The sequence below is a fragment of the Helianthus annuus genome, chromosome 10, assembly GCF_002127325.2.
Source record: "Helianthus annuus cultivar XRQ/B chromosome 10, HanXRQr2.0-SUNRISE, whole genome shotgun sequence".
Taxonomy (NCBI): domain Eukaryota; kingdom Viridiplantae; phylum Streptophyta; class Magnoliopsida; order Asterales; family Asteraceae; genus Helianthus; species Helianthus annuus.
The window spans coordinates 156,680,008-156,705,680 of NC_035442.2; the positions used below are offsets into that span (position 1 = coordinate 156,680,008).

The 25,673-nt window shown below is 36.2% G+C and overlaps 1 protein-coding gene and 1 long non-coding RNA gene across 2 annotated transcripts; one reads left to right on the top strand and one right to left on the bottom strand.

Annotated features, from left to right (window-relative positions):
* The first annotated feature begins 1,126 nt into the window (after nucleotides 1–1,126).
* Nucleotides 1,127–2,535, top strand: LOC110883095. The gene is made up of 2 exons (XR_002560358.1): nucleotides 1,127–1,591; nucleotides 2,461–2,535. It is a non-coding gene; the product is annotated as an uncharacterized LOC110883095 (long non-coding RNA).
* An 11,410-nt stretch (nucleotides 2,536–13,945) lies between these two features.
* LOC110886154 (histone H4) lies at nucleotides 13,946–14,460 on the bottom strand. The gene has a single exon (XM_022133918.2). It carries the CDS (start codon nucleotides 14,401–14,403, stop codon nucleotides 14,092–14,094), a length of 312 nt encoding a protein of 103 aa, XP_021989610.1. The 5' UTR covers nucleotides 14,404–14,460; the 3' UTR covers nucleotides 13,946–14,091.
* Nucleotides 14,461–25,673: the final 11,213 nt, after the last annotated feature.

The window sequence follows — 25,673 nt, forward strand, 5'->3', positions numbered from 1 at the left end:
GAGGCTCAAAAACCTCAAGAACCTACTGCCCTAAAGGTTTACAAACAGCCTACAAAGTGTTGAAACCATCCAAGTCCCACAACCTTCAATGTTGTGAGACTTGTATTTTGGTAAAGTGCCTTAGCTTTCCAACTATGATTCCACTACCTCACTTAGTTAGTTAATCCATTTTCTGTAAGCTAAATCATCAAGTAAATTTTCTAGTAACAAAGTGTCCAAACTACACAAAGTCTCCAAACATTTACCATGATTAGAATGCACTAGTCTAGTTTGAGTTTCACTTGGTTACTTGATGATTTAGATGATGTACATTCTAGGTAGCTTCCAAGAAACAAAGTGAGCTAACCCCACCTCGTCTCCAACATTTTCCATGTTGGGTATGCACATGTCGAGTTGACCTCACTTGGCTACTTAGTAAATTATACACTTTCATTTTTCTCATATTCATGACCAACCGAAATCATCAACTAAGTTGATAATTTTGTGTTTTGGTGAATCCGTACAATGAGGTTAATTGGATGGAATTCCTCCTACCTCCATGCATGACAATATATGACTTGGACTAAATAATTATATATATATATATATATATATATATATATATATATATATATATATATATATATATATATATATATATATAGGCTAATTATAAGGAGAAAACTCACTCCAGTTGACTAAACCCTGAAAACTCACACATGTGGCTAGAATTGATCCACGTATGTATTTAGATTGAGAGTAGGAAAGGGCATAACGGTCTTTTTCTTTTTACCTTTTTGATTGAATGGAAATGTGTAAGTCTTTACACAGACTTTTCTTCTTCTTGTCATCTTTCTCATTTAATACCATTTTCTCTCTCTACCATTAAATCTCACAAAACCTTTTCAAAACTCACCAGATCATTTCCTCCATCATCTCTCTTCTCTAGCACACTTTTTCCTCTTTCCCTCTCTCTCTTGTTCCATTATAGAGAAAACAAGAACAAAAATGAAATCGGAGAAACTGATGAGCATTAGATCGATGTAGACGCCATCTAGATCTAGATCTGTACCGTCATCTAGACCTGGATCCATCATGTTTCTTTTAAACCCTTCAAGATCTAGATCTGGATCCATCATGTTTCTTTTCAAACCCCACAGTCGGATCCGGATCCGGATCGGAAATAATTAGAATTAAACATCACTCTTCCTCTATCTTTCCACCATCTCCCATCTCTCTCTCTCTTCGGGAACCAGATCTGCAATGGTGGTTGCAGATTTGGTGGAAGGTTAGGGTTTGTTCGAAATAAAATTTTGGGGTTTTCATGTACAAAAGAGGATAGCTCAAATTGACGGTTGAAGGTTGATGAAGGATGGTGGCAGGTGGGGTTGATGGCGGATATTGATGGCAGTCGTTGTTGTTGAAGGAAGGTGGCAGGTGGGTTGATGTTGGCGGTTGTTGATGAAGGATGGTCGCAGGTGGGTGGTGATCGTTGAAGGTTGATGAAGGATGGTGGCAAGTGGTGGTCCGGTGGTAGTGGTGGTTGTTGGGAGCTACGGTGGTGGAGGGTCTAGCTGAAAACATGAATAATCAAAGCCAAAGCCAATTTCAGGTGCTCGATTTGATTCATTTTTTAGGCTGCATTTTTAGTCTGCATTTTTGTTGTTTTTATGGATCTGCAATTTTTTTTGTTCAAGAAGATAAAGGTTTTTAAGTTCTTGTTTTATGGATCTGCAAATCCGAGGTTGAAGATGATGTTTTTGTTCGAACCAGGCAAAGATCCAGTAAAATTACACATCCTTTTTTACGTTTTTTGAGGATGCTGAAGGGTTTTGTTCGAATTTTTTGTTCAAGAAGGTGAATATGTATGTTTTTAAGATTTTTTTTGCAAATCTGCAATTTTTTTACTCTGCATTTTTGTTGTTTTTTGTGGATCTATAACTTTTTTTATTTTTTGTTCAAGAAGATGAAGGTTTTTAAGTTCTTGTTTTCTATACATATTGCTTTTTATTATTGATTTTATCATTTTTTTGTGTAAAATTTGTTTCAGATTTCTGAACAAATCGAAACAATTTGATTTAAGTTCTTGTTTATTGAATTAAATTGAAGTTACTTTTCTTGTTTTTTGTGTAACATCTTTATGTAACCCAACATAGATGGGTTTAGTAATATAACAATTCTAATATGTTTTGTTAGTTACATATTTAAAAATTCTAAAAAAAACATAAATAGTTACATTTTATCGTGTTACATAAATAATGCACGTTACTGAAAATAAAGTGTGTTGTGTTTCTGGCATAAATTGATAATTAAAAAATGCATGTTACATTTTTTCGTGTTACATAAATAATGCACGTTACTGAAAATAAAGTGTGTTGTACACTTTTTTAGACTGTTGTTTTTATTATTGATTACATCATTTTTTGTGTAAAATTTGTTTTAGATCTTGTTCAAGAAGGTGAATAAGTATTGTTTTTTCAGCTTTGTTTGGAAATCTACACTTTGAAGATGATGTTTCAGATGTTGAAGATGATGTTGAAGATGTTGAAGATGATTCAAAAGATGTTTGATGTTGAACATAGTTACGAAATGTAACAATCAAAGAAAAAATGTCTGTTACATTTTTTTGTGTTAGAAATGTAACAATCAATCAAAGCAAAAATGCCTGAGATTTATGTAGACTTTTTGCTGTGTTGAATCTGAGAATTTTATATGTTATGGATTTTTTGGTTTTGTTTTTACCATGTTACATTTTATTTTTGTCACAGATTTTTGTACATTTTTGCTGTATCCGTGTTACATTTTTTTTTTTCACTGAGATTTTTGTACATTTTTGCTCTATGTGTGTTTGATCAGTGCTTTTGTTGATAGTTGCTTGAATATCTTTGTTAATGGGTGATAGAACTTTAATCATCAGAGAGAGAAAACATAAAATAATGAAAGAAAAGTACTTTAATCAAGAGAGAGAGAAAACATAAATTAATAGGTGACAGTACTTTACTGCATTTTCTTTGTTCCAATATTACCATTCATTACATTAAATACATTAAAAAATTAAGACAAAGTACACAAAAGCAATTGATGGGGCAAAAGTTAATCCTAGCCATCCATCAACTTTGATCAATGGTGATTAATGGGTTTTCAGGGTTTAGTCAACTGGAGTGGGTTTTCGATTTATCCTTACCCTATATATATATATATATATATATATAGGGGACCGCTAAAATGAGAACCACCTCCAGTTGTAAGAACTGAGGGAACCACTTTCTAGCCTTTAGATCAAGGAGATGGATGGATGAGATTTAAAGTAACTAAAATTAATATTAAATAGATTTTGTCTTATTATGTCTTTAATATTATAATCCAAAAGGGTAGTATAGTAAAATTACACTATTTTGTCTTTATATATATATTATATTTAATTGTCTTTTTGTTTTATTCATTAATTACTTTATATTAAAAAATCAGAATTTTATGTTAAACAAAAATTTCAAAATTCAGATTTGTCTAACAAAATTTTATTAAAATCATTTTTTTAATTCAGATTTTGTGATAATTTTTTATTAAAAGAATATTTTTATTAAAATCTCTTTTTAAATTAACATTTTTTTAACAAACCGAATTTTTTTGCGCACCGGTTTTTTGGCGTCCCGTTTTACCGTGACATTTTTTACGCGCCGGTTTTTGGCGTCCCGAATTTTTTTGCGCGCCGGTTTTTGGCTTCGTTTTTTCAACGCGTCGTTTTTTTCAACGCGCCGTTTTTTTTTACGTTAACGTTATTTACGTTTTACGTGCCGGCTTTTTACGTTAACGTTTTTTTACGTTTTACGCGCCGGTTTTTTACGTTAACGTTTTTTTACGTTTTACACGCCGGTTTTCTACGTTAACGTTTTTTACGTTTTTTACGTTTTACGCGCCGGTTTTTAAATGACATTTACGTAAAACTTTTTACGTTTTACTAAAAAAACTTTATGTTTTACGTTTTATCTAAAACTTTTTACGTTGTACGAAAAACTTTTTACGTTTTACGAAAAAAAATTACGTTTTACGTAAAACTTTTTACGTTTTACGTAAAACGTAAAACTTTTTACGTAAAACGTAAAACTTTTTACGTTTTACGTTTACGTAAAACTTTTTTACGTTTTACGTAAACCTTTCTACGTTTTACTAAAAAAAACTTTATGTTTTACGTTTTATGAAAAAAAATTACGTTTTACGAAAAACTTTTTACGTTTTACGTAAAACTTTTTACGGTTTACGGTTTACGTAAAACTTTTTACGTCTTACGAAAAAAAATTTACTTTTTTACGTTTTATGTAAAACGTAAAACGTTAACGCTTTACGTTTTACGTAAAACGTAAAACGTTTTACGTTTTGCGTTTTACGTTTTGCGTTTTACGTAAGACTTTTTACGATTTACGTAAAACTTTTTACGCTTCACGTTTTTACGTTTTACGTAAAAAAGTTTACGGGTTATTTTTTTTACAGATTTTTTTACGCAAAAACGAACTCACCCAGAAATCGCAAACTCGGGGGGTGTCTCAGATATATTGTTATCATCATCGACGCCTCAAAAAAAAATATAGAAACCCAACAAACATAAAAAACAAAGGGTATCTCGGAAAAAAAAAACGGGGTTTGGCTCAGATTAAACTTTTACGTTTCACGTCAAACTTTTACGTTTCACGTTAAACTTTTTACGTTTTACGTTCTACGTACAACGTTTAACGTTCTACGTAAAAACGAACGCACCCAGAAAATCGCTACTCGGTAGGCGTCTCAGATAGATTGCTATCATCATCGACGCCTCAAAAAAATATAAAAACCCAACAAACATAAAAAACAAAGGGGTCTAAAAAAACGGGGTTTGGCTCAGATTATCCGATAAATCATAGAGGCTGCAAAAGTGGGGTTGCAGGATTAGAAACCCTACCCTCCGCCGTCCTTGCCGCGCCATCGTCATCAGAATCTACGTTGTTTTTTGTTTCTTTTTTTTTTACATCATCGCCACCCCATCGATCGTATCAAAGCCCACAGATTTAAATATCACAAATCAAAGCCCACAGATCAAAATCCCCAACATACTAAACTCAAAATCAAACCAAATATCCAGATTAAGATCAGAAAGCACCAACAACCATATCACCGGCAAACATCAATAAATCACCGGCAAAACATCAAAATCACCGGCAAAAATCACCTGTTTTTTTTTTTTTTTTTTGAATCATCGGCCGTAAAACATCAAAAATCACCGGCAAACAAACAGGGACACAAAGATCAGAACCAAAAACAGGAACACAAGCAAAAGACAGGGACACAAAGATCAAACATTCAAACAAACAGGGACACAAAGATCAAACATTTAACATACCAAAAATACCATCATCAGATTCAAGAACACCCAAATTCAAACCAACAAAAACCCAGATTCAAACCACCAAATCAACAGATCAAACCAACAAATCAACAACCGAAACAAACCTGAACCCAGATTCAAACCCAACAAAACCCCAGATTCAAACCCCAAGATCCAAAGTCGACCCGAGCAACAACTCTGAGCTGAAACATCATCATCTTCAACATTCACAACTCGTCGGGAGACCAGGACCGCCGCTGTCCGCGGCGGCGCTGCCGTCAGCCCGTCGCCGACCAGCCACCAACACCGTCGCTCCTCTCCACCAGCCACCAACACCGTCGCTCCTCACCATCGATCAACAGCCTCCCCCACCACCTCCAAAACATCTTCAAAATATCATCGCCTTCAAAACTCTTGTGCTCGTGTCATCAATAACATCGATGAAGGAGTTTCTAGGGTGGAGGAAAGAGAGAAAAGACGGAGGGTGGGGCTGTGGCGGATGCGACCGGAAAGATGGGGATGATGGTGGATTTTGATTTGGGGAACGGTGGAGGTGTGGTGACGGTGGCGGTAGCGGTTGATGGAGATGATGGGGCGCCGGAATTACGACCGGAGGGATAGAAGGTCCGGTGCGGTGAATGATTTTTGAGAGAGATGCTGGTTTTATATTTTTAAGAGAGAGAAAGATGAGAGTGGAAAATGAAGAGAGAAGGTGGTTGTTTTGAGTTTTTTCTTGGTGCAGAGCATTTCGAAAGAAGAAGAATAGAAATGGTAGTTTAGTATTCAAAATAGAGAGAGAAGAGTGACAAAAAAGGAGAGGTGACAATGACTGACAAATAAAGAGGAGAGATGATATAACAATAAATGAAGAGAGAGAAGGGGGATTAGACATATGGGGTAAAAGACCAAAATACCCTTTTAGTTGACTTAATCTGATTGGTTGAGAGTGGTTCTCGTGGTTCTTACAACTGGAGGTGGTTCCTATTTTAGCGGCTCCCTATATATATATATATATATATATATATATATATATATATATATATATATAAACCAAACCATAATATCAACCCTAGTACATCACAGGTAATAATCATGTAACAAATTCTAGAACCACATGTATTAATTGTGAAACAACTTGTAAAAATTGGTACTAATGGTGTAATTTCTAAAAAAATAGATATTAAAATAACAAAATAAGTAAACCTTAGGTACTAATGGTGAAACAATTTGTAAAAGTTGGTACTAGCGGTGTAATTTCTAAAAAAAATAGGTATTAAAATGACAACATAAGTAAACCTCAGGTATTAACCATGCAATTAATTCTAATATAAGTAAAATATGTTACAAAAATACAATAGAACAATTAAAATTTTGAAAAACTGTCAGCAGTGGCGAAGCTTGACGTTTTCGACGGGAGGGGGGTCGAAAATGTATATACCCAAAAATTTCTATAGATCCAGGGGATCGAAAACGTATATACCCAAAAATTTATATATAAAAACTACATATATAACACTAATGAGCGAAAAGTTCAAGGGTCCCGTTAAAGATGCGCCCCTGTCGGTCAGACTGTTTCAACTGGATTTAGAAACCGAATGTTATTGTAGTTCTTATAATATCTTTGAAGTACAACAAAGAAAAACTAAAATAAATATCTTATGTTAACTGTTAATTTTAGAAAATACAAAGTAATTTAACATAAAAAACAAAATACCAAAAAGTGGATTTCCGATTTTAGTGGATTTCTAATATTTAGTCTGCTACATTAACGCCACTACTACACCTATATATTAACTATGTGGTCACATCTTTTCTGATTTAATTAACCCTAAATAGTGCAAGTCTTTAAAGGAACGACTCTTTTTAGCTGTGTTTCTCCCAAATCTTCTCAACCCTCATTAAAGAGCGTCATTGAAACTTCATTAATTTGAGTTTCTTTTTCATACTAAGCCTTGTTGCTTTAAAGTGAAGTTTCACTGGATACCCGCTTTGAGGTTTCACCTGACAGCAATCATGATATTATATTCAAGAGGCTGACGTTGGGTGGAACCTCAGAGCGGATATGCGGTGGAAATTCACGATGATTATTTGTGAGGAGGAACCCGTTGAAGAACAATGAACTCTTAGCATGGGGGGAATTTGAACATTTTGAGTGGAGGATCTGAATTAAATTCTCTTTATGTATTCAAAATTGTATGTCAGATTGTTAGGCTACTTTTTTTAATAGTGAATGTACGACAAACACAAGAACGGTTATCGACTTCTTTTTACATCACTTTAAGGGGCCGTTTGGCAACATTTGAATGATTAAGTGCTGAACCAGTAAGAGGTCTGAATCATTAAGTGTTGAACCAGTAAAAGGTCTGAACCATTAAGAGCCTATATAATGCTAACCATTCAGAGGCAAATGTCTGACCAATTCAGATTAGAGGTCTTAACCATTCAGACTATTTATAAATCTTAACCATTCAGAGGAAAATGTCTGAACCATTCAGACATTTGCTCGTGAAACAAACAGTAATCATTAAGTGCTGAACCAGTAAAAGGTCTGAACCATTAAGAGCCTCATTAAGAGGTAAACAAACAACCCCTAAATGTTACTTGTAGGATTGATATTTTATTTTGTGTTCAATAAAAAAATAAAAAAGAATATCCGTATACACCAAAAAATATTAAGTTAAAATAATAGAAAAAAATATATAAAAGCAATGAAAAAGAGCAAGATTGTTAAAATATCAACATGAATGTAGTCTTTTAAGCTTAGTATATATTCGACTAAATAATCACCTTAGAAAACAATGAAAAAGAGCACGATTGTTGTAGGTTAAAGTGTATAATGGCGTAGCTTAGTGTAAAGTGAGGGGTCCCCCCTTCACGATGATTATTTGTGAGGAGGAACCCGTTGAAGAACAATGAACTCTTAGCATGGGGGGAATTTGAACATTTTGAGTGGAGGATCTGAATTAAATTCTCTTTATGTATTCAAAATTGTATGTCAGATTGTTAGGCTACTTTTTTTAATAGTGAATGTACGACAAACACAAGAACGGTTACCGACTTCTTTTTACATCACTTTAAGGGGCCGTTTGGCAACATTTGAATGATTAAGTGCTGAACCAGTAAGAGGTCTGAATCATTAAGTGTTGAACCAGTAAAAGGAGTAAAAGGTCTGAACCATTAAGAGCCTATATAATGCTAACCATTCAGGGGCAAATGTCTGACCAATTCAGATTAGAGGTCTTAACCATTCAGACTATTTATAAATCTTAACCATTCAGAGGAAAATGTCTGAACCATTCAGACATTTGCTCGTGAAACAAACAGTAATCATTAAGTGCTGAACCAGTAAAAGGTCTGAACCATTAAGAGCCTCATTAAGAGGTAAACAAACAACCCCTAAATGTTACTTGTAGGATTGATATTTTATTTTGTGTTCAATAAAAAAATAAAAAAGAATATCCGTATACACCAAAAAATATTAAGTTAAAATAATAGAAAAAAATATATAAAAGCAATGAAAAAGAGCAAGATTGTTAAAATATCAACATGAATGTAGTCTTTTAAGCTTAGTATATATTCGACTAAATAATCACCTTAGAAAACAATGAAAAAGAGCACGATTGTTGTAGGTTAAAGTGTATAATGGCGTAGCTTAGTGTAAAGTGAGGGGTCCCCCCCCCCCCCCCGAATGTTTCGGTTAGGAGTGTAAAATTTCTTATTTTTCGTCTAAAAATTTTAAAATTATATAGGATTGTCCCCACAATTATTTTGCCTAAATATTTATACAATATACAAATTGGGTCTTATGACTTTCCGTCACCTCGAAACTTTTGGTCAAGCTCCGCTGCTGAAAGTGTATATATTGATTTAAAGCAATATGAATGGATGGAAAAGATATATATTGATTTAAAAGTTGATTTCACTTTGGGTTGTATTTGGATGCTTATAAGATCTTCAAGGCGTATGAACTATGAAACGATTTGTTCTTTCTTATTTAAACGATTGTAGCGGAAACAAATAGAATACACTTTTTGGCAAAGATTTTAACTCTTTGATAATATGAGAATCATTGTGGTTGTATATGTGATTTTCTTTATTGACCCTTAAGCAATCTTACAAACCTTTACACTCTTGAATCAATGTTCAATTGCCCTAATCTTGCACCATGTTTGTAAAATGCGAAGTACATTCAAGATAGTAGTGTGCATAAACGTAAACAGACTTGGTGAATGTATCTTTGTGCATATTTGTAACCAAGTGAATACATATCGTGAATAACTCTTGTGGGTCCATATAATAATTGTTGAAATGTATGCCTAAATTCAATTTATTTAATGTCAAACATATTATTATTTTCTAATGTTTTTTATGATTGTATGGTTTTGGATTGATGGATGGCTTTGGAGTGCTGGGCTTGAAGTTGAAGTGTTGCACTCGAACATGGGCTTGGATAGTTGTTTCTTATGGGCTTAGAAGTTTAGCAACAGTTTGGGCTTAAGAAGACTTGTGTGGGAGATATTTAAAAGTCGCCTCTCTCTCGGTCGACAGTCGTCTTCTAGGATTTTCCTCTCTTTTGTACAGTCTCTCTAATTCGTTCTAGGGTTTGAACAATGTTTGTTCGTTTACCTGTTAGATCAAGTATTAGGGGCTGTTTGGCAGCATCTAAATGGTTAAGTGCTGAACGAGGTCTGAACCATTAAGAGCTTGTATAATGCTTAACCGTTCAGAGGCAAATGTCTAACCAATTCAGATTAGAGGTCTTAACCATTCAGACTCTGCATAAATCTTAACCATTCGGAGGCAAATGTCTGAACCATTCAGACATCTGCTCGTGAAACAAACAATCTGAACCATTAAGTGTTGAACCAGTAAGAGGTCTGAACCATTAAGAGCCTCATTAAGAGGTAAACAAACAGCCCCTTAGTAAATATAGATCGTCGTGTTAATGATCTAATAGGTTAGTTGTGTTTGTTGTTGAGAGTTATAATCTGTTTTGATCAGATTTGTTCTTGTAAACTGTTCATATTCGTTTGAATATATAAATATATAAATATACCATATTTTTGACAATAATGAAGTCATGCATGACGGATATATGAAAAACATTTTGTTGAATAAATGTTACTACATTGGTGGTTAGGTCTGGGTATGAGAGTCTTGTGGACCAAATCTAACCTTTCTTGAGCGCCTTAACTAGAGCTGCAACGTAGGAAAACATGTTAGAAAGGGTCATATATCGTAGCTCCAACTATCAAGTCACACGTAGCTCCAACTATCACGGCTTTTCCATTTCCCATTTGCGCCTTTACTTGTTTTGTTTCATCCAGATCTTAAACACGGATCTTTGGTCAGGCATTTGATTCGAACACCCGCTGCCAATGAACCATATGTTGCACTTATATGTCACTAGAAAAAAGGGCCTTAAACAGCTTACAATCCTCTTCATCATCTTCATTGCATATGGTCATACAACATTCAGTCCTCGGATGACCAAATTGTGTTTACAACACTACACTTATACGGTGAGACCCCATAACACATTCTAGTCTCATCAGAAACAACTTCACCACATGCCCTTTTTTTCTCGTTATTATGTTAATATCTCCAACCATCACTAGTGCTCTAGTGGTGGCCACGGATATTTAAATTCCACCTTTGGTGGGTCCGGGTGAGTTTTCCCCTCAAGGTCTCAAGTTTGAGTCTAGGTGATAGGGGTTTAAATTGGGGATCCATGTGTGAGAGGACTCTCTAACGCGGACCCGGTTAAGACAACGTATGCTAGAGCTCCTGACATTCGCAAATAATTCACACCTTTCAAAAAAATGTTAATATCGTAAGACGGTTATTTGTGGTCGCCTCTCTAACAGCCTTTTGAATAATGTACATGCCATCCCATTCATCATTTGATACTCTTTTAACCCAAAACAAAAATGAGAAGTTACGCAACTCACGTCAGCTGTGTCCAGTTGGTTCTGATACCGCATTATTGGGATCATGGTTAGACCATGTGTAGTGGTGATCAACTATAATGCCCCCACCATGGGGCGTTTTGCGCCATGTGGCGTCCTAGTCAGCATGGGGGCATTATAGAAAAAGTGGTGTAGTGGTATAACGCCCCATAATGCCCCATTCAATCATTTTACAATCATTTCACAATTATCTTTTTTTTAATTTAAAACATAAAATAACATTCATTAATTTAAAAAAAAAATTACATTACTTGAAAAAAAAATTAAAAAAAAAAAAAAAAAAAACCGAAACTGAAAAAAAAAAGCTGAAAATAAAAAAAAACAGAAAAATAACTGAAAAAAAAAAAAAAAAAAACATTAAAAATTAATATCATCTAGAGTCCATATTTTTCTTTAATTTTTTGGCGACGCATTTGCGCAAGGATCAACGCATCGCCTTGTAGGTGGTCGATAGGTTTGGACAAAAACTCGATGTCCTTTTCCATTTGCCTCGCCTCTTGCATCTCGTTAAATTTTTTTGTTTCGGCCATTCGTTCCTTCATAATTTCATAACGTTGGTGGCCGAGATCTCGAATGTCTTGGAGACGACGGTTCATCTCCTCGAAATCATCCTTTAACTCGAGATCGGAAGACGACTCGAGCGTTTTTTTCCCGGCTCCCTTTCTTCTACCGGCGGGTCGGGCCAACTCTTCTTGAATGCCCTCGTCCACCGCCTCGTTTAAATCAACATTGCGGGCATCCGATGTCGGAGTTGACGGGTCAACGGAGGATGAAGTTTTTGACCTTTTAGCCCGACGTCTACTACTAGACGTCATTGGGTTAACTACCGCCCACTTTGGACTTTTTCGAAGTAGCTCCCAACACTTGTAGTACGCGAAAGGGCCTTTTGTCCTGTCGAACTCCTCCAAACTCTTCGTTAAAACCCCCACGTCACCTTCACCACTCGGGCGATTATCGTAGTTACGTTGGAAGACTTCTTGAAACGCATGACACTTGTTGTTTATGTCGGTCCATTTGCTAGAAATCGAGTCTTTGTCCCGATGTTCGCCTTGACCCCACGTGCTAAAGAAGAGTGCACGAACCCTATCCCAAAACACCGGACCCGTTTGAAAGTTTGCTACAAAAAAAAAATAATAAGTTGTTTGTTAAAAAATAAAATAACAAAGTAAGTAAAATAATATTTATATAAAATATTTACCCGTCTCTTCGTCCTCCGAAATGTCGACATACGCCCGAGTCAACGTGTATTCCTCTTCCTTCGTCCATTTGATTATATTTTTTGTACGCCTCGGAGCGTCCTTATCCTTCTTCTTATGCGACCTTTTGCCGCGTTTCGATGTTTCTTGCACCGGTTCGGGTTGCGTCTCCGGTACGACTTCCACATCGGGTTCGGCTTCGGGTTGTGACGGTTGAGACCCGCCGGCTTGACCATAGCCGAAACTTGGAGGAACAAACGGAGGGGCGCCACTTAAGTAAGCCGCGTAAGTTAAAAAGCTCGGGTCCATGTCTTGAAGGTTGAATGGGGTTTGCGGTTGGGTTGTGTTCGGGTTTGCGGGTCTAGCGGGGACACCAAAAGGAGGGCGGAAAGGATGCATGGTTGTATAAAAATATGAAGAAAGTGGGTTTTTTTTATAAAAGTTGGAAGAAAGTGGGAGAGTTTGTGAAGTTTTGTATAAAAAAATGGTGTAAATGTGTGTTAAATATATATAGTGGGAATTATTTAAAATAAAAAAAAAATAAATAAAGAAAGTTACCGTTGAAGGCAACGGTCGAAAGATGTGGCCCCCACCGATTTTAAGCGTTATTTTTAAAACGCCGGGCAGCTTTTTTTTCGAAAATCACGCCTCATAACGCCCCCTGTAATGGGGGTAGGGGCGTTATAGGGCGTTTTCAGGCAAAAATTTTAAAAAAAAACGCCCCATTACGCATGGTCTTATAAAAATCCCAACTATCATCCGATTAATCATCGATCATCCACTAATCAGATGTTTACCGATTAAACCGACTATCATCCGATTAATCATCGATCATCCACTAATCAGATGTTTACCGATTAAACCGATTAATCTCTAAGCAGTCAAAGCCAGTCCTATTCTAATCAAATTCTAGCCAGATCACACCCAAATTTCAACCAAAACTTATAAATTCTTACCACTTAAGTGAGGGATTAAAACATGTCTACCCTGAAAAACCATATATAAAAATGTGTGTTTAGATAACTAAAGATTACATATAAAAATCTCAAATCTCATTGTTACAACACTAATTGGGATACACGAACACAAAACAGAGCATTTGTTTTGAATAAATTAAAACAAAACAAATCACCAAATTAATTAGTGGCTAATTCATAGTACCACAAACCAACGAAATTTAATTTTAAAATCTACATAACTAAACTTGTTAGACCAAAACCACTAGATAATAGACCAGATCTAATATAAACAACAAATTATAGTCAGATATTAGATCAGCAGTTAACCAAACCCCTAACTAGAAAAAAAAGAACTGCAAATACAAAAACTAAAAATCAAACTAACTGCATTAAAAAAACAAGAAAATGAAAATACAATCACAATTGTTCATAACTAAACTAATATTGTATTAAAACCACCAATTACATGTAAAAAAAACAAGAAAATGAAAATGCAATCACAATTGTTCATAACTAAACTAATATTGTATTAAAACCACCAGTTACATGTAACATCGGTTCATAACATCGATTAATACCAAAACCAAATAAAAGATTAACAAGACAATAACCCTGACCCCTAAATTAAAACCCTAACCACCAAAACCGTAGAGAGTACGGCCTTGACGCTTCAACGCATAAACAACATCCATCGCCGTAACAGTTTTCCGGCGAGCATGTTCAGTGTACGTAACCGCATCACGGATAACATTCTCAAGAAATATCTTCAGCACTCCACGTGTCTCTTCATAGATCAACCCACTTATACGCTTCACACCTCCTCTTCGAGCAAGACGCCTGATCGCCGGCTTCGTGATGCCTTGAATGTTGTCCCGGAGAACTTTCCGGTGACGCTTTGCTCCTCCCTTTCCCAATCCCTTGCCTCCCTTTCCTCTTCCTGACATTTTCTCTCTCTAGATTTTCTACCCTAGAAATGAATTTGGGTTTTTTGTTTTGAAATATTGGTGGGGTGGGTGTGTATATATATGTGGTGGTGGGGGATTTGTGTTTTTTGGAGGGGTGTTTTTAGCCGTTGATTGGTGGAGAGGTGAGGGGTGGAGAACCGCACGATTGTGATCCGTGTGATGAGTGATAAATGGCTTTGATTGGTTCGGTTTGGAGTGGCGGATCGTGCATTGTGTAGTACGGGGGAATGTCGTTTTTGGGGTTGATTGGTAAATATTTTTTTTTTAATTAAACATGTTACTAAAGCTACTTGTTCAACCCGTGTGTTTCCACGGGAATGCAGCGATAGTTTTGTCAATTTCGGTTTGTTACAGTACTAGTGTGTGTTATAACAACCATAAGATAAAACGTAAAAAATAAAGTCGTAATATTTATAATTTTGATTATAATGGTATTTTATAATTTGATGATACCTCATAATTGTGTACTGATTACAAAAAAAGACAGCCTTTTATACACAAGGGCCGATTACTAATAAATGAAAAAGAAATAAAATCAGGCTCCTAATATTGAGCAATACATAAAAAAGTAGGGTGTGAATTTCTGACATGAACTGAACCTAATACGAAATTCACAGGTTTTGGTTTAATGTAAACGGGTTCGGGTCAGTTTCAGGTTGAACCCACAAACCCGTTTAGTTTAACGGGTCAGGTTTGGGTCAACCTGGTCGGGTTGACGGGTTGACCCGTTTAACACATTTATATTATATTATTTTTTTACAATATATTTTATTTTATAAATAAAATGGGGTGTGTATTTTATGCCATAATTATAACTTAAAAAGATAAATTAACATAAGATTTTGTAACTTAAATATAATTGTGTTGTACACATTTGTGTTTTTTAAGTAAATTTTAATTTTAATATACTAATTTCAGAAAAAAAAATTAAAAATTCGGGTTGAACGGGCCGTGTTCGGGTCAACCCACAAAACTTCGGGTCATGTTCGGGTTCTTTTGTATTATACGATTTTCGGGTTCGGGTTCGGGTTGGGTTGAACTCGCCAACCCGCAAACACAACCCGTTTAGCACCCCTAACATAAAGGAAACAAGATATTTGTAAATAAAAATGGAAGAGGCAATTGTGGAGTAGATTACGGACTCCATGCGACAAAAATAATCTATAACAACCGAAAGATAAAATGCAAAAAATAAAGTCCAAATATGACAAAAGCGATAATTTAACCACCTCAACACGCAAACATAACCCCTACATGTTAATTTGCTGTAGTTGAGTAGCACACATATAGTTAAATAAATAAAATATCAATTGTGACGTAGAATCATTAATGGATTGCTACACCACCCTCTTGTCTCATCAACCATGGTTGGCATGACCACATTCTTGGGATAGTGGTTTTGGATGATGGATTAAAAGTGGGTGACATGGCGCTAATGTAGAGGATCATTATGACCACGAGGGTCATGACCACACCCTATAGCCTAAGTGTTAATCTCTAAAAGTAATTGTTGATGTTTAGCTTCATTTGATTGATTGACCTGAAAGTGTTCTTTTTTGATCGATCTGACTTTTATGAACTTTTGTTTCAAACATGGTAAGGATTATCGTGTCTTACCGTATCGTGTTTGACATGTTATGTCAACCGTAATGTGGCGGCGTATTATGAAAATCAAAGGTTAACTTACGAACCCTTTTAAACATGCCTCCTCTTGTTTAATGGCGGATTTGTGGGGTTGTGAGTATTAAATCAATGGAATAGTAGTCAACCGAAATCCCTAACTGAGAGTCGACGAGAACCAAGAGTGATTAGGTAAGTTCCTTTGTAATTTGGTTTTTGTTTCGAACTCATGCTAAGGTTGGGTCGACTCAGCTTAGCTTAACTCGCTTGATAACTAGCCTTAAATGTTGACATTCCAGTGTGGAAATGATTTGAGCGGTTAATGGTAATACTAAGTCACTTATGGTTGATTTTTACAAAACTATTTCATGATTTGTTAAAGTAATGTGTGTGGCTTAGCAATATGTAATTCAGTACACTTGATACATCTTTTGTTGGCAATGTAATTTCTGGACGAGCCAATACTGGTGATGAGACCTTATATAAGAACTTAAGCAGTCATTTATCCCATGAAGATTATTTGCATTTGAGATATAATGTCCATATAATTAATCTTGTTGTTAAAGATGGTTTGCAAAAATAAATCGATTCCATAAGTAGGATTTAGAACGTTGTAAGGTTTTTGAGATCTTCCTCTTCCCAATATCTAAGTTTCAAAGATAGCGTGGAGAAAGAAAAGATTGATTGCAAGAGAAAGCTGTGTCTAGATATTGAAATAAGGTGGAATTCGATATTGCTAATGTTGGATGCGACACTTATTTGTGAAAAAGCGTTTGATAGGTATAATTATTTTTCAATAATTCTATATGTTTTTTTTATTTCCATTTATCACTACTAGTCTTATATGATTATTTTCCTAGACTTCAAGATGTTGATTTTAGTTACAAATCCTACTTCCGTTACAAAATGAAGACGGTGAGGGAAGCATGAGAAAGAGAAAAAACAGTGATAGAGTTTTGGGGCACCCAACACATCGGATTCAAAGAAAGCAAGGTCTTTTGGTGATTATTTTTATTTCTATATTGTGTTTAATAGTGATATATTTTCTTTGTTGTTGTTTTGATAGGTTATTTATGGAGTTTCCGTGAATATGGTTTAATGTGACTATAAAATTCGGTTCTAAATATGTGATGGCAAATGTATTGATTACTGGGCTTTGCACAATACATACCACTATAGCAAAGATGTCCTTAAGTAGTAACGGGGTGAAAAAAGGATGGTCGAGTCAATGAAAATAGAGTATGAAAAATATTGGGAAAATTTAGCCGATATAAATATATTATTCTATGTGACATAAGTTTTAGGCCCTTAAAAATGCATTATCTCAATTATTGTTTAGAGTTGATATGTAGCGAGGACTCCTAGGAAGGTAAGAAAGTAGTGGGTCAAGTGAAAATAACATTAGGAGAATTGTTTAATGTTTATTAGATGATGATGGATAAAGAAAATACACTTTCTTTTTATAGTTCGGTTGATGGTGTGAAGGTTGTTGATTTAGAGGAGGGTTATTTGAAGTATTTAGAGGAAAAAAACGGAAAAAAGGCTAATACCAGTGAACTTGATATGTATTTGTGCGGCAGAACCGATAAAATGGTAAAAGGAGATGATATGTTTGATGTGTCAGGTGTGGAAGTTAGATTCAAAGAAATTTCTTGTTCTTTCTCAACTTGATAGACATGTTTTAGGGATGCTGATCTCAATCGTGGCATATAAGTCCGATTTTAGTACCGGTGGGCAGGTCATAGATAAATATAGAAGCTCTCTTATGCCAAAAACCACCGAGTCATTAATCTGTTTACAAGATTGGATACGAACTTCACCAAAAGATCTACAAGATACTTAAGTTCATGGAATAAATTAGAGATTTGTCACCGGGAAAGAGAACAATTGAAGAATCTTTCATTTATGAAAATTGAGATTAAACTTCCACAAAACCAACTTTCTTTGTCGGATTTTAGACTTTTCACTATTTTTAAGCATGTTAAATAAAATAGATATAATATCCACTTGCTAGCCAATTATTTGTTTCAGTAGATAAAGTTTCTATTATTCTGCAACTTGCCTATTAGAATATTAGTTTCTTATCCTATAAATAGCATGTATATTGTAACCGTTCAAAGTGTGAAATACAAGTTGTTCTTTGAGAGTTCACCATTAGTTTTCAGTTTCTTTCATGGTATCAGAGCCAATGGCTATATTGGCTCTCGTATCGATCTTTTTTATTCAGCACCAGTCTGAGTTCCTGTTATCTTAATAACGGCTGTCTTCAGGTCTGATTCTGATCCTTGTTTCAGCACAAGTATCGATCCTTATTTCAGCACAAGCCTGTCTGAGTTCCTGTTTGGTTGTTACTTCCTGGTTCACACCAGATTTGTTTCTAATCAGTATTATTTCTTAGGGATCTTTGAAAGTTAATGTTTTCAGCATCTAGTGTTTACTACCAGATTTCGATTTTTCATCAGATTTTCGCCCATCAGATTTCTGGACCAGATTTTCGTATTAGATTTTCAGATCAGATTTTTTTTTAATCAGTATTCGCGTCAGAATTTCAGACCAGATTTTCACATCAGATTTTTTGGTTTGTTTTCTTTTCACCTTTTCCGAATCTGATTATCATCAGATTTCTAGGCTCTTCACACTAATTTCTGACTTTGACTTAACTTCTGACTTTGACTTAACTTCTGAAACATCAGATTTGTGGTTGGTATCTCCGATTTCTGGTTCAACATTAATTTCTGACTTTGACTTAACTTTTGGTCAAATTTCCAGATTTCTAACTTTGACCTCTGACGTTGACTTTAGTTCTGGTCAAACTTCCAGATTTCTGACATTAACTTTTGATTCTGGTCAACCATTCCAGATTTTGTTTTGTTGCTCTAATCTTTGGTTTATTATACGACTTGCCATTACTCCTGTTTGTTTAAATCCCGATTGTTAAAATGACTGAACTCAAAGATTCATCAAATGTCATCAATAAAGGTGAACTGAGCTTTGCTACCAACTCTACTGATGTTCTTCATGTAGCAACTCGACTCACCGATAACAAACTTGACGGCACAAACTTCTTTGAATGGAGCAAGACTGTTCGCCTCTATTTACGAAGTATTGGAAAGGCTTCGCATCTTACGTCCGATCCTCCTACTGACGAATCCAAAGATCACTTGATTCAAAACGATGCCCGGTTGTTCCTACAAATTAGGAACTCCATTGATACCTCTGTCATCTCACTAATTAATCACTGTGAGTATGTCAAGGAATTGATGGACTATTTGGATTTTTTGTATTCTGGACAAAGTAACATGTCTCGGATATATAATGTGTGCAAGTCTTTTCATCGGGGGGAGCAACTTGATCGATCAATAATCACGTATGTTATGGAGTTCAAGAAAACGTATGAAGAATTGAATGCTCTCTTACCCATCAGTACCGATGTGCAGGTTATGCAAACCCAACATGAACAGATTGCTGTATTAAGTTTTCTGACTGGTCTGCGACCAGAGTTCGATGTCATTCGATCTCAGTTCTTGAATGAACCTACTATTCCTTCTCTACAAGAGACGTTTGCTCGTATTCTTCATCATGAACCCAACATCTCGTCGCCACCTCCTTCGGCTCTTCCAACAAGTACTAGTGCACTTGTCGGCCGAGGAGGATTTAGAGGTGGCTTTCGAGGAGGATCACGAGGCGGCTATCGAGGTGGCCATAGAGGTGGCTCACGTGGTAATTATGGAGATCGAACTTCTACTACGAGGACAGAACCAGGACAAGTTGAATGTTTCTACTGTCATGAACTCGGGCATACCAAATACAATTGCAAGAAATTTTTGGCCCGTCAATCCAAAGGATCTGCTCACCTTGCTCTTGCATTTGATGACAACAACACTGTCCCAGCAGAAGAAAATTCTCATCCTACTGGTACTCCAGTTGCTACTTTTGCTAAGTCAGGTAAATTTGCTAAGAGTCTTGTATCTACTACACCAAAATGGGTTATTGATTCTGGAGCGTCCGAACACATGACCGGTGATCCTCAGCTCCTTTCTGATTTTAAAAAACATGCACCGTCACCTTATGTGACTATTGCTGATGGGTCAACTCCAAAAGTGCTTGGTTCTGGTAATGCAAGCATTACTCCATCAATCCATTTATCCTCTGTTTTGAACCTTCCCAATTTTCCGTTTAATTTACTATCTGTTAGTAAAATTACTCGTGGTTTGAATTGTAGTGCCTTATTTCTTCCCGATTCTTGTGTTTTTCAGGATCTGTCAACGAAGAGGATTATTGGTAAAGGACGGGAATCTGATGGCCTATATATACTTGAAACTCATACACCTTACTCTTTAGCCTGCTCAAATTCATCACCGTTTGAAGCACATTGTCGATTAGGTCATCCATCCCTCCAAAGTCTCAAGAAGTTGTGCCCTGAATTTTCTCATTTGTCATCTTTGCAGTGTGAGTCATGTCAGCTTGCTAAACACCAACGTGTTTACCTAAGTCCTAGAGTCAATAAGAGGGCTACATCCCCGTTTGAGTTGGTTCACACCGATGTTTGGGGTCCGTGTCCTGTTCCGTCTAAACTTGGTTTTAAGTACTTTGTTACGTTTATTGATGACTATTCCCGTGTAACTTGGCTTTATTTTATGAAAAATCGTTCTGAAGTGTTTTCTCATTTTTGCTCCTTAAATGCTGAAGTAAAAACTCATTTTAATGTCTCTATTCGAACCTTGAGAAGTGACAATGCAAAAGAATATTTTTCAGAATCCTTTCAATCTTACTGTTTGCAAAATGGCATAGTTCACGAGTCATCATGTATCCATACCCCAGCCCAAAATGGAGTTGCTGAACGTAAGAACATACATCTTCTTGAAGTAGCAAGAGCACTTTTGTTTCAAATGACAGTTCCAAAACCATTTTGGGCTGATGCGGTATCCACAGCTTGCTTTCTTATTAATCGGATGCCATCGATTGTTCTAAATGGAGATATCCCATTTTTGGTTCTGTGTCCTGAAAAACCTTTATATCTAATCCCCCCTAAAATATTTGGAAGTACCTGTTTCGTCCATGATACACATTCTCATCCTACCAAGTTAGATCCAAAATCGGTTAAATGTGTCTTTGTTGGCTATTGTCGTGTCCAAAAGGGTTATCGATGTTTCTCCCCTACTCTTCAGCGATACTTTGTCTCTCGAGATGTCACATTCCATGAAGATGTTCCTTTCTTCCCTGTATCAGATCCTCATCCATTAAGGGAAGATGATGAGTTCCTCATCTATCCCCATTCTATAACCCCATGGACACAACCACCCACTACTTCCGATTCACCAACACCTGAGCAAGCCTCTACATCTAAACAACCTATTGCCTCTCAGGAACCTCAAGTTGATCTTCAACAACCTCCCGTACCCGATAGACCTCCTGTTATTCAAGTATATCAACATCGACATCGCTCAGATCCTGTTCCTGAACCGTCCGATTCGGCGACAGATTCATCCACTGAATCTCTTGACAATAACCTTCCCATTGCTATCCGAAAAGGTAAGCGTACATGTACCTATCCTATTGCTTCCTTTGTTTCATATGACAAGTTATCTACAACTTCTCGTTCATTTGTTGCTACTGTCGATTCAATTTCTATTCCTAAGACAGTAGGTGAAGATTTGGCCCACTCTGGATGGCGTAATGCTATGGTTGAGGAAATGAAAGCTCTTGATCAGAATAGTACATGGACCCTAGTAAATTTACCTGCCAACAAAAAGGCAATTGGGTGCAAATGGGTATTCACGATTAAGGTTAATCCAGATGGCTCTCTCGCTCGTTTAAAAGCTCGTCTAGTTGCAAAAGGTTATGCTCAAACTTATGGAATGGATTATTCAGAGACATTTTCTCCTGTTGCCAAGATAGCATCAGTTCGTATATTTATATCGTTGGCTGCCACGTATAACTGGGGTTTGTATCAACTTGATATCAAAAATGCATTTTTGCATGGAGATTTGAAAGAAGAAGTTTATATTGAGCAACCACCCGGGTTTGTTGCTCAGGGGGAGTCGGATAAGGTATGCAAGTTAAAGAAATCTTTGTATGGTCTTAAGCAATCACCTCGTGCTTGGTTTGGGAAGTTCAGTACCGTGGTTACTGAATTCGGTTTAAAAAGAAGCTCGTATGATCATTCGGTGTTCTTCACTTCGTCAAAATTGGGATGCATTATTCTCGTTGTGTATGTGGACGATATTGTAATTACCGGAAGTGATGAAGTCGGCATTCAGAAATTAAAAGGTTTTCTTGGAACTCGTTTTCAAACTAAAGATTTAGGAAGCCTAAAGTATTTTCTGGGTATTGAAGTATCTAGGTGTAGAAAAGGGATTTGTTTAAATCAACGGAAATACTGTTTGGATGTTCTAAAAGATTCTGGAATGATTGAAGCTAAGAATTGTGATGCACCGATGATACCGAACATGAAATTAAAAGCAGATGATGGGGACCCTCTTGAAGATCTAGAAAAATATAAAAGAATAATCGGTAAGTTAAACTATCTGACCATTACTAGGCCGGATATTGCTTTTCCAGTCAGTGTGGTTAGTCAGTTTATGTCATCCCCTAGAACTGCACATTGGGAAGCTGTTTGTCACATCCTCAAGTACCTAAAAGGTGCTCCAGATCGAGGTATCTTGTATCAAAGTCATGGTCATCATATAGTAGAAGGCTTTACAGATGCTGATTATAACGGGGACCCGACAAACAGACGTTCTACTACCGGGTATTGTGTTTTTGTTGAAGGCAATCTTGTATCATGGAAAAGCAAGAAGCAAAATGTGGTATCCCGTTCAAGTGCAGAGTCAGAGTATAGGGCCATGGCACAAACCACATGTGAGCTAGTTTGGATTCGAAACCTTCTTAACGAGATTGGGTTTAGGCAAACGAAACCCATGAATTTATGGTGTGATAACACAGCAGCTATTCATATTGCAAATAACCCTGTGTTTCACGAAAGAACCAAACACATAGATGTGGATTGTCACTTCACCCGGGAAAAGCTTGAAGATGAAACGATTACAACGCCTCATGTCAGAACTGGAGATCAATTAGCAGATGTGTTCACCAAAGCCTTGCCCGGAAACAAAATTTACTCTATTTGTAACAAGTTGGGCATGGTCAACATTTATGCTCTAGCTTGAGGGGGAGTGTTAAATAAAATAGATATAATATCCACTTGCTAGCCAATTATTTGTTTCAGTAGATAAGGTTTCTATTATTCTGCAACTTGCCTATTAGAATATAGTTTCTTATCCTATAAATAGCATGTATATTGTAACCTTTCAAAATGTGAAATACAAGTTGTTCTTTGAGAGTTCACCATTAGTTTTCAGTTTCTTCCAAAGCATTCTATGTTTTTAGTTGAATGTTTGTTTGAATTTATAGATTTTATCATATATCGTTTTGGTTGAATGTTTGTTTGAACTTATGAACTATATGACATCATTTTGGTTGAATTTTTGGTATACTTATTTTTGTTAAAAAAATTGAAGCCCAAACTTTTAGGCCCAAACATATATTTTTAGCTAGAGGCCCAAAGCCACGATTAATTGACCCAAAATTGATCGCTATAACTATCAAAACCGAGGTTATGGTTATGATGTTTCATTAACCGACATCTTGGTACGCAGATCATTAACACAATGATCTGGAACCCTCTAGATGAACAGACTGATACAATCAAGATCTCAACACAAGATCTGACACGAACACCTAGAAACCCTAAGAGAGAAAACAGAGAGAATTTGAACAAAATATCAATAATACTGACTGACTAAACCGACTGAACTAAAAACCCTTTTATATAACTCTGAACTGAGAGTTATATATCTCTTCCATTGTGTCACGATTCCAGCCCACATAAATCCAGCGAGTCCAGCAGTAGCAAGTGAGCCCAAATTGAACAGTAGCCCAGTTCGTCAATTCAATTGTTGTCCCACATGTATAACAAGAGAAAAAGAGAGTTAAGTTAATACAAAAAGAGTTTAACAATAAAAGTAAGAGTTAAATGCTTGGTTGGTCCTTGTGGTTTTCAAAAATTTCAGACTTGGTCCTAGTGGTTTACTAACTACACGCTTGGTCCCAAAAGTTGTCAAAAATGCACCCGGTTGGTCCCCAGCCCTAACATCAGTTAAATATCTCAGTTAAGTCCATGTTAAATGACCAAAATACCCTTGCTTATTAACAAAACCCACTGCATCCACCTCTCTCTCGCTGGAAGGTTTTTCATCACCATCCTCATAAATCAGAGAAATCACCATCATCATCTTCAGAGAAATCAAAGAAATCACCATCATCATCTTCATCTTCATTACAAACCCACACCCCATCTCTGTCTCTCGTTCTGGGAAACCATACAATATCTCGTTCGATCTTGAAACAACCTTCTTTTTCTCCGGTGACAATTCAAACACTCCGCCATCGGATTTCACAACCGACGCCAAAAGTTCACTGGAAATTCCATGATTAACAAGCTCAAAATCGAGCTTCGGGAGGTTCTGGATCTTCGAATTTTGTCGAGGAAATACGCGATTTGGCAACACGAGATCCGGCACACGGAGTGATCGGTGGAGAAACTCCGTGAGGATTTCGTCGCTACCGAAGATTTATGGCCAGAGGAAACCGGAGAAGGCGGTGGTGCGCAGAAATCTAACGGTATATTGTAAGACGAGTGAGACGAATTCGCAAGGTTATTAATCGGAAAGCCGTATCGAATGATCGAATCACACCGGAACCGAATTACAGGTGTTTGTTTGTTAGAGGGATTTGGATTAGAATTTAATGAATTTGAGTGATAATTTTATAGAAAAATGGTGGAATTTGGGTTGAAGCAGTAATGATGAGATTGTCTGGAACACATCCCACATTGAGACCCAAATGATGATGAAAAATGGTTGGTGATGAAGATGATGATGGTGATGAAGATGATATGCAGTGGGTTTTTTAATTTTTTAATTCTTAGTTTTAGGTTTTTAATTGTTTAAGGGTAATATAGTCATTTCACACATAGTTAACTGAGAAATTTAACTGATGTTAGGGCTGGGGACCAACCGAGTGCATTTTTGACAACTTTTAGGACCAAGCGTGTAATTAGTAAACCACTAGGACCAAGTCTGAAATTTTTGAAAACCACAGGGACCAACCAAGCATTTCCATAATATAAATTTGCAACAAATTTTTGCATGATGGGTTGTACTCCAAGCATAGGGGGATTTTCAAAAAAATTGTGAATTTTCATTTTTATTCCAAAAGTTTTAATCATTTATATTTTAACACTTTTAATTTGTTTAGTTTTAACCCAAAACTTTTCATCTTTTGTAATTTAACCCAAAACTTTTTTATTTACAACTTTGGTCCCCATACTTTTTATCTTTCGTAAGTTTTTCGTTTTACGTTTCGTTCTAAACTTTGCGAGCTAATACATCCCAACGTGCGTATGTGGTTCAACGTTTTTCGTCTATTTTTTCACATTTGACAGGTATGTCGCAATGTGTCTATTTTCCCCATTTGGCAAGTTCGCTGCAACGGGCGGATCCTACGTTGACTTAGTTATTCTTTTTTACGTTATTTTGCGAGTTAACACGGCGCAACGTGCGTGTGTG

What these genes read in the sequence shown, in the direction of transcription:
- LOC110886154 (XM_022133918.2), bottom strand. Translation starts at nt 14,403, where the DNA reads ATGTCAGGAAGAGGAAAGGGAGGCAAGGGATTGGGAAAGGGAGGAGCA.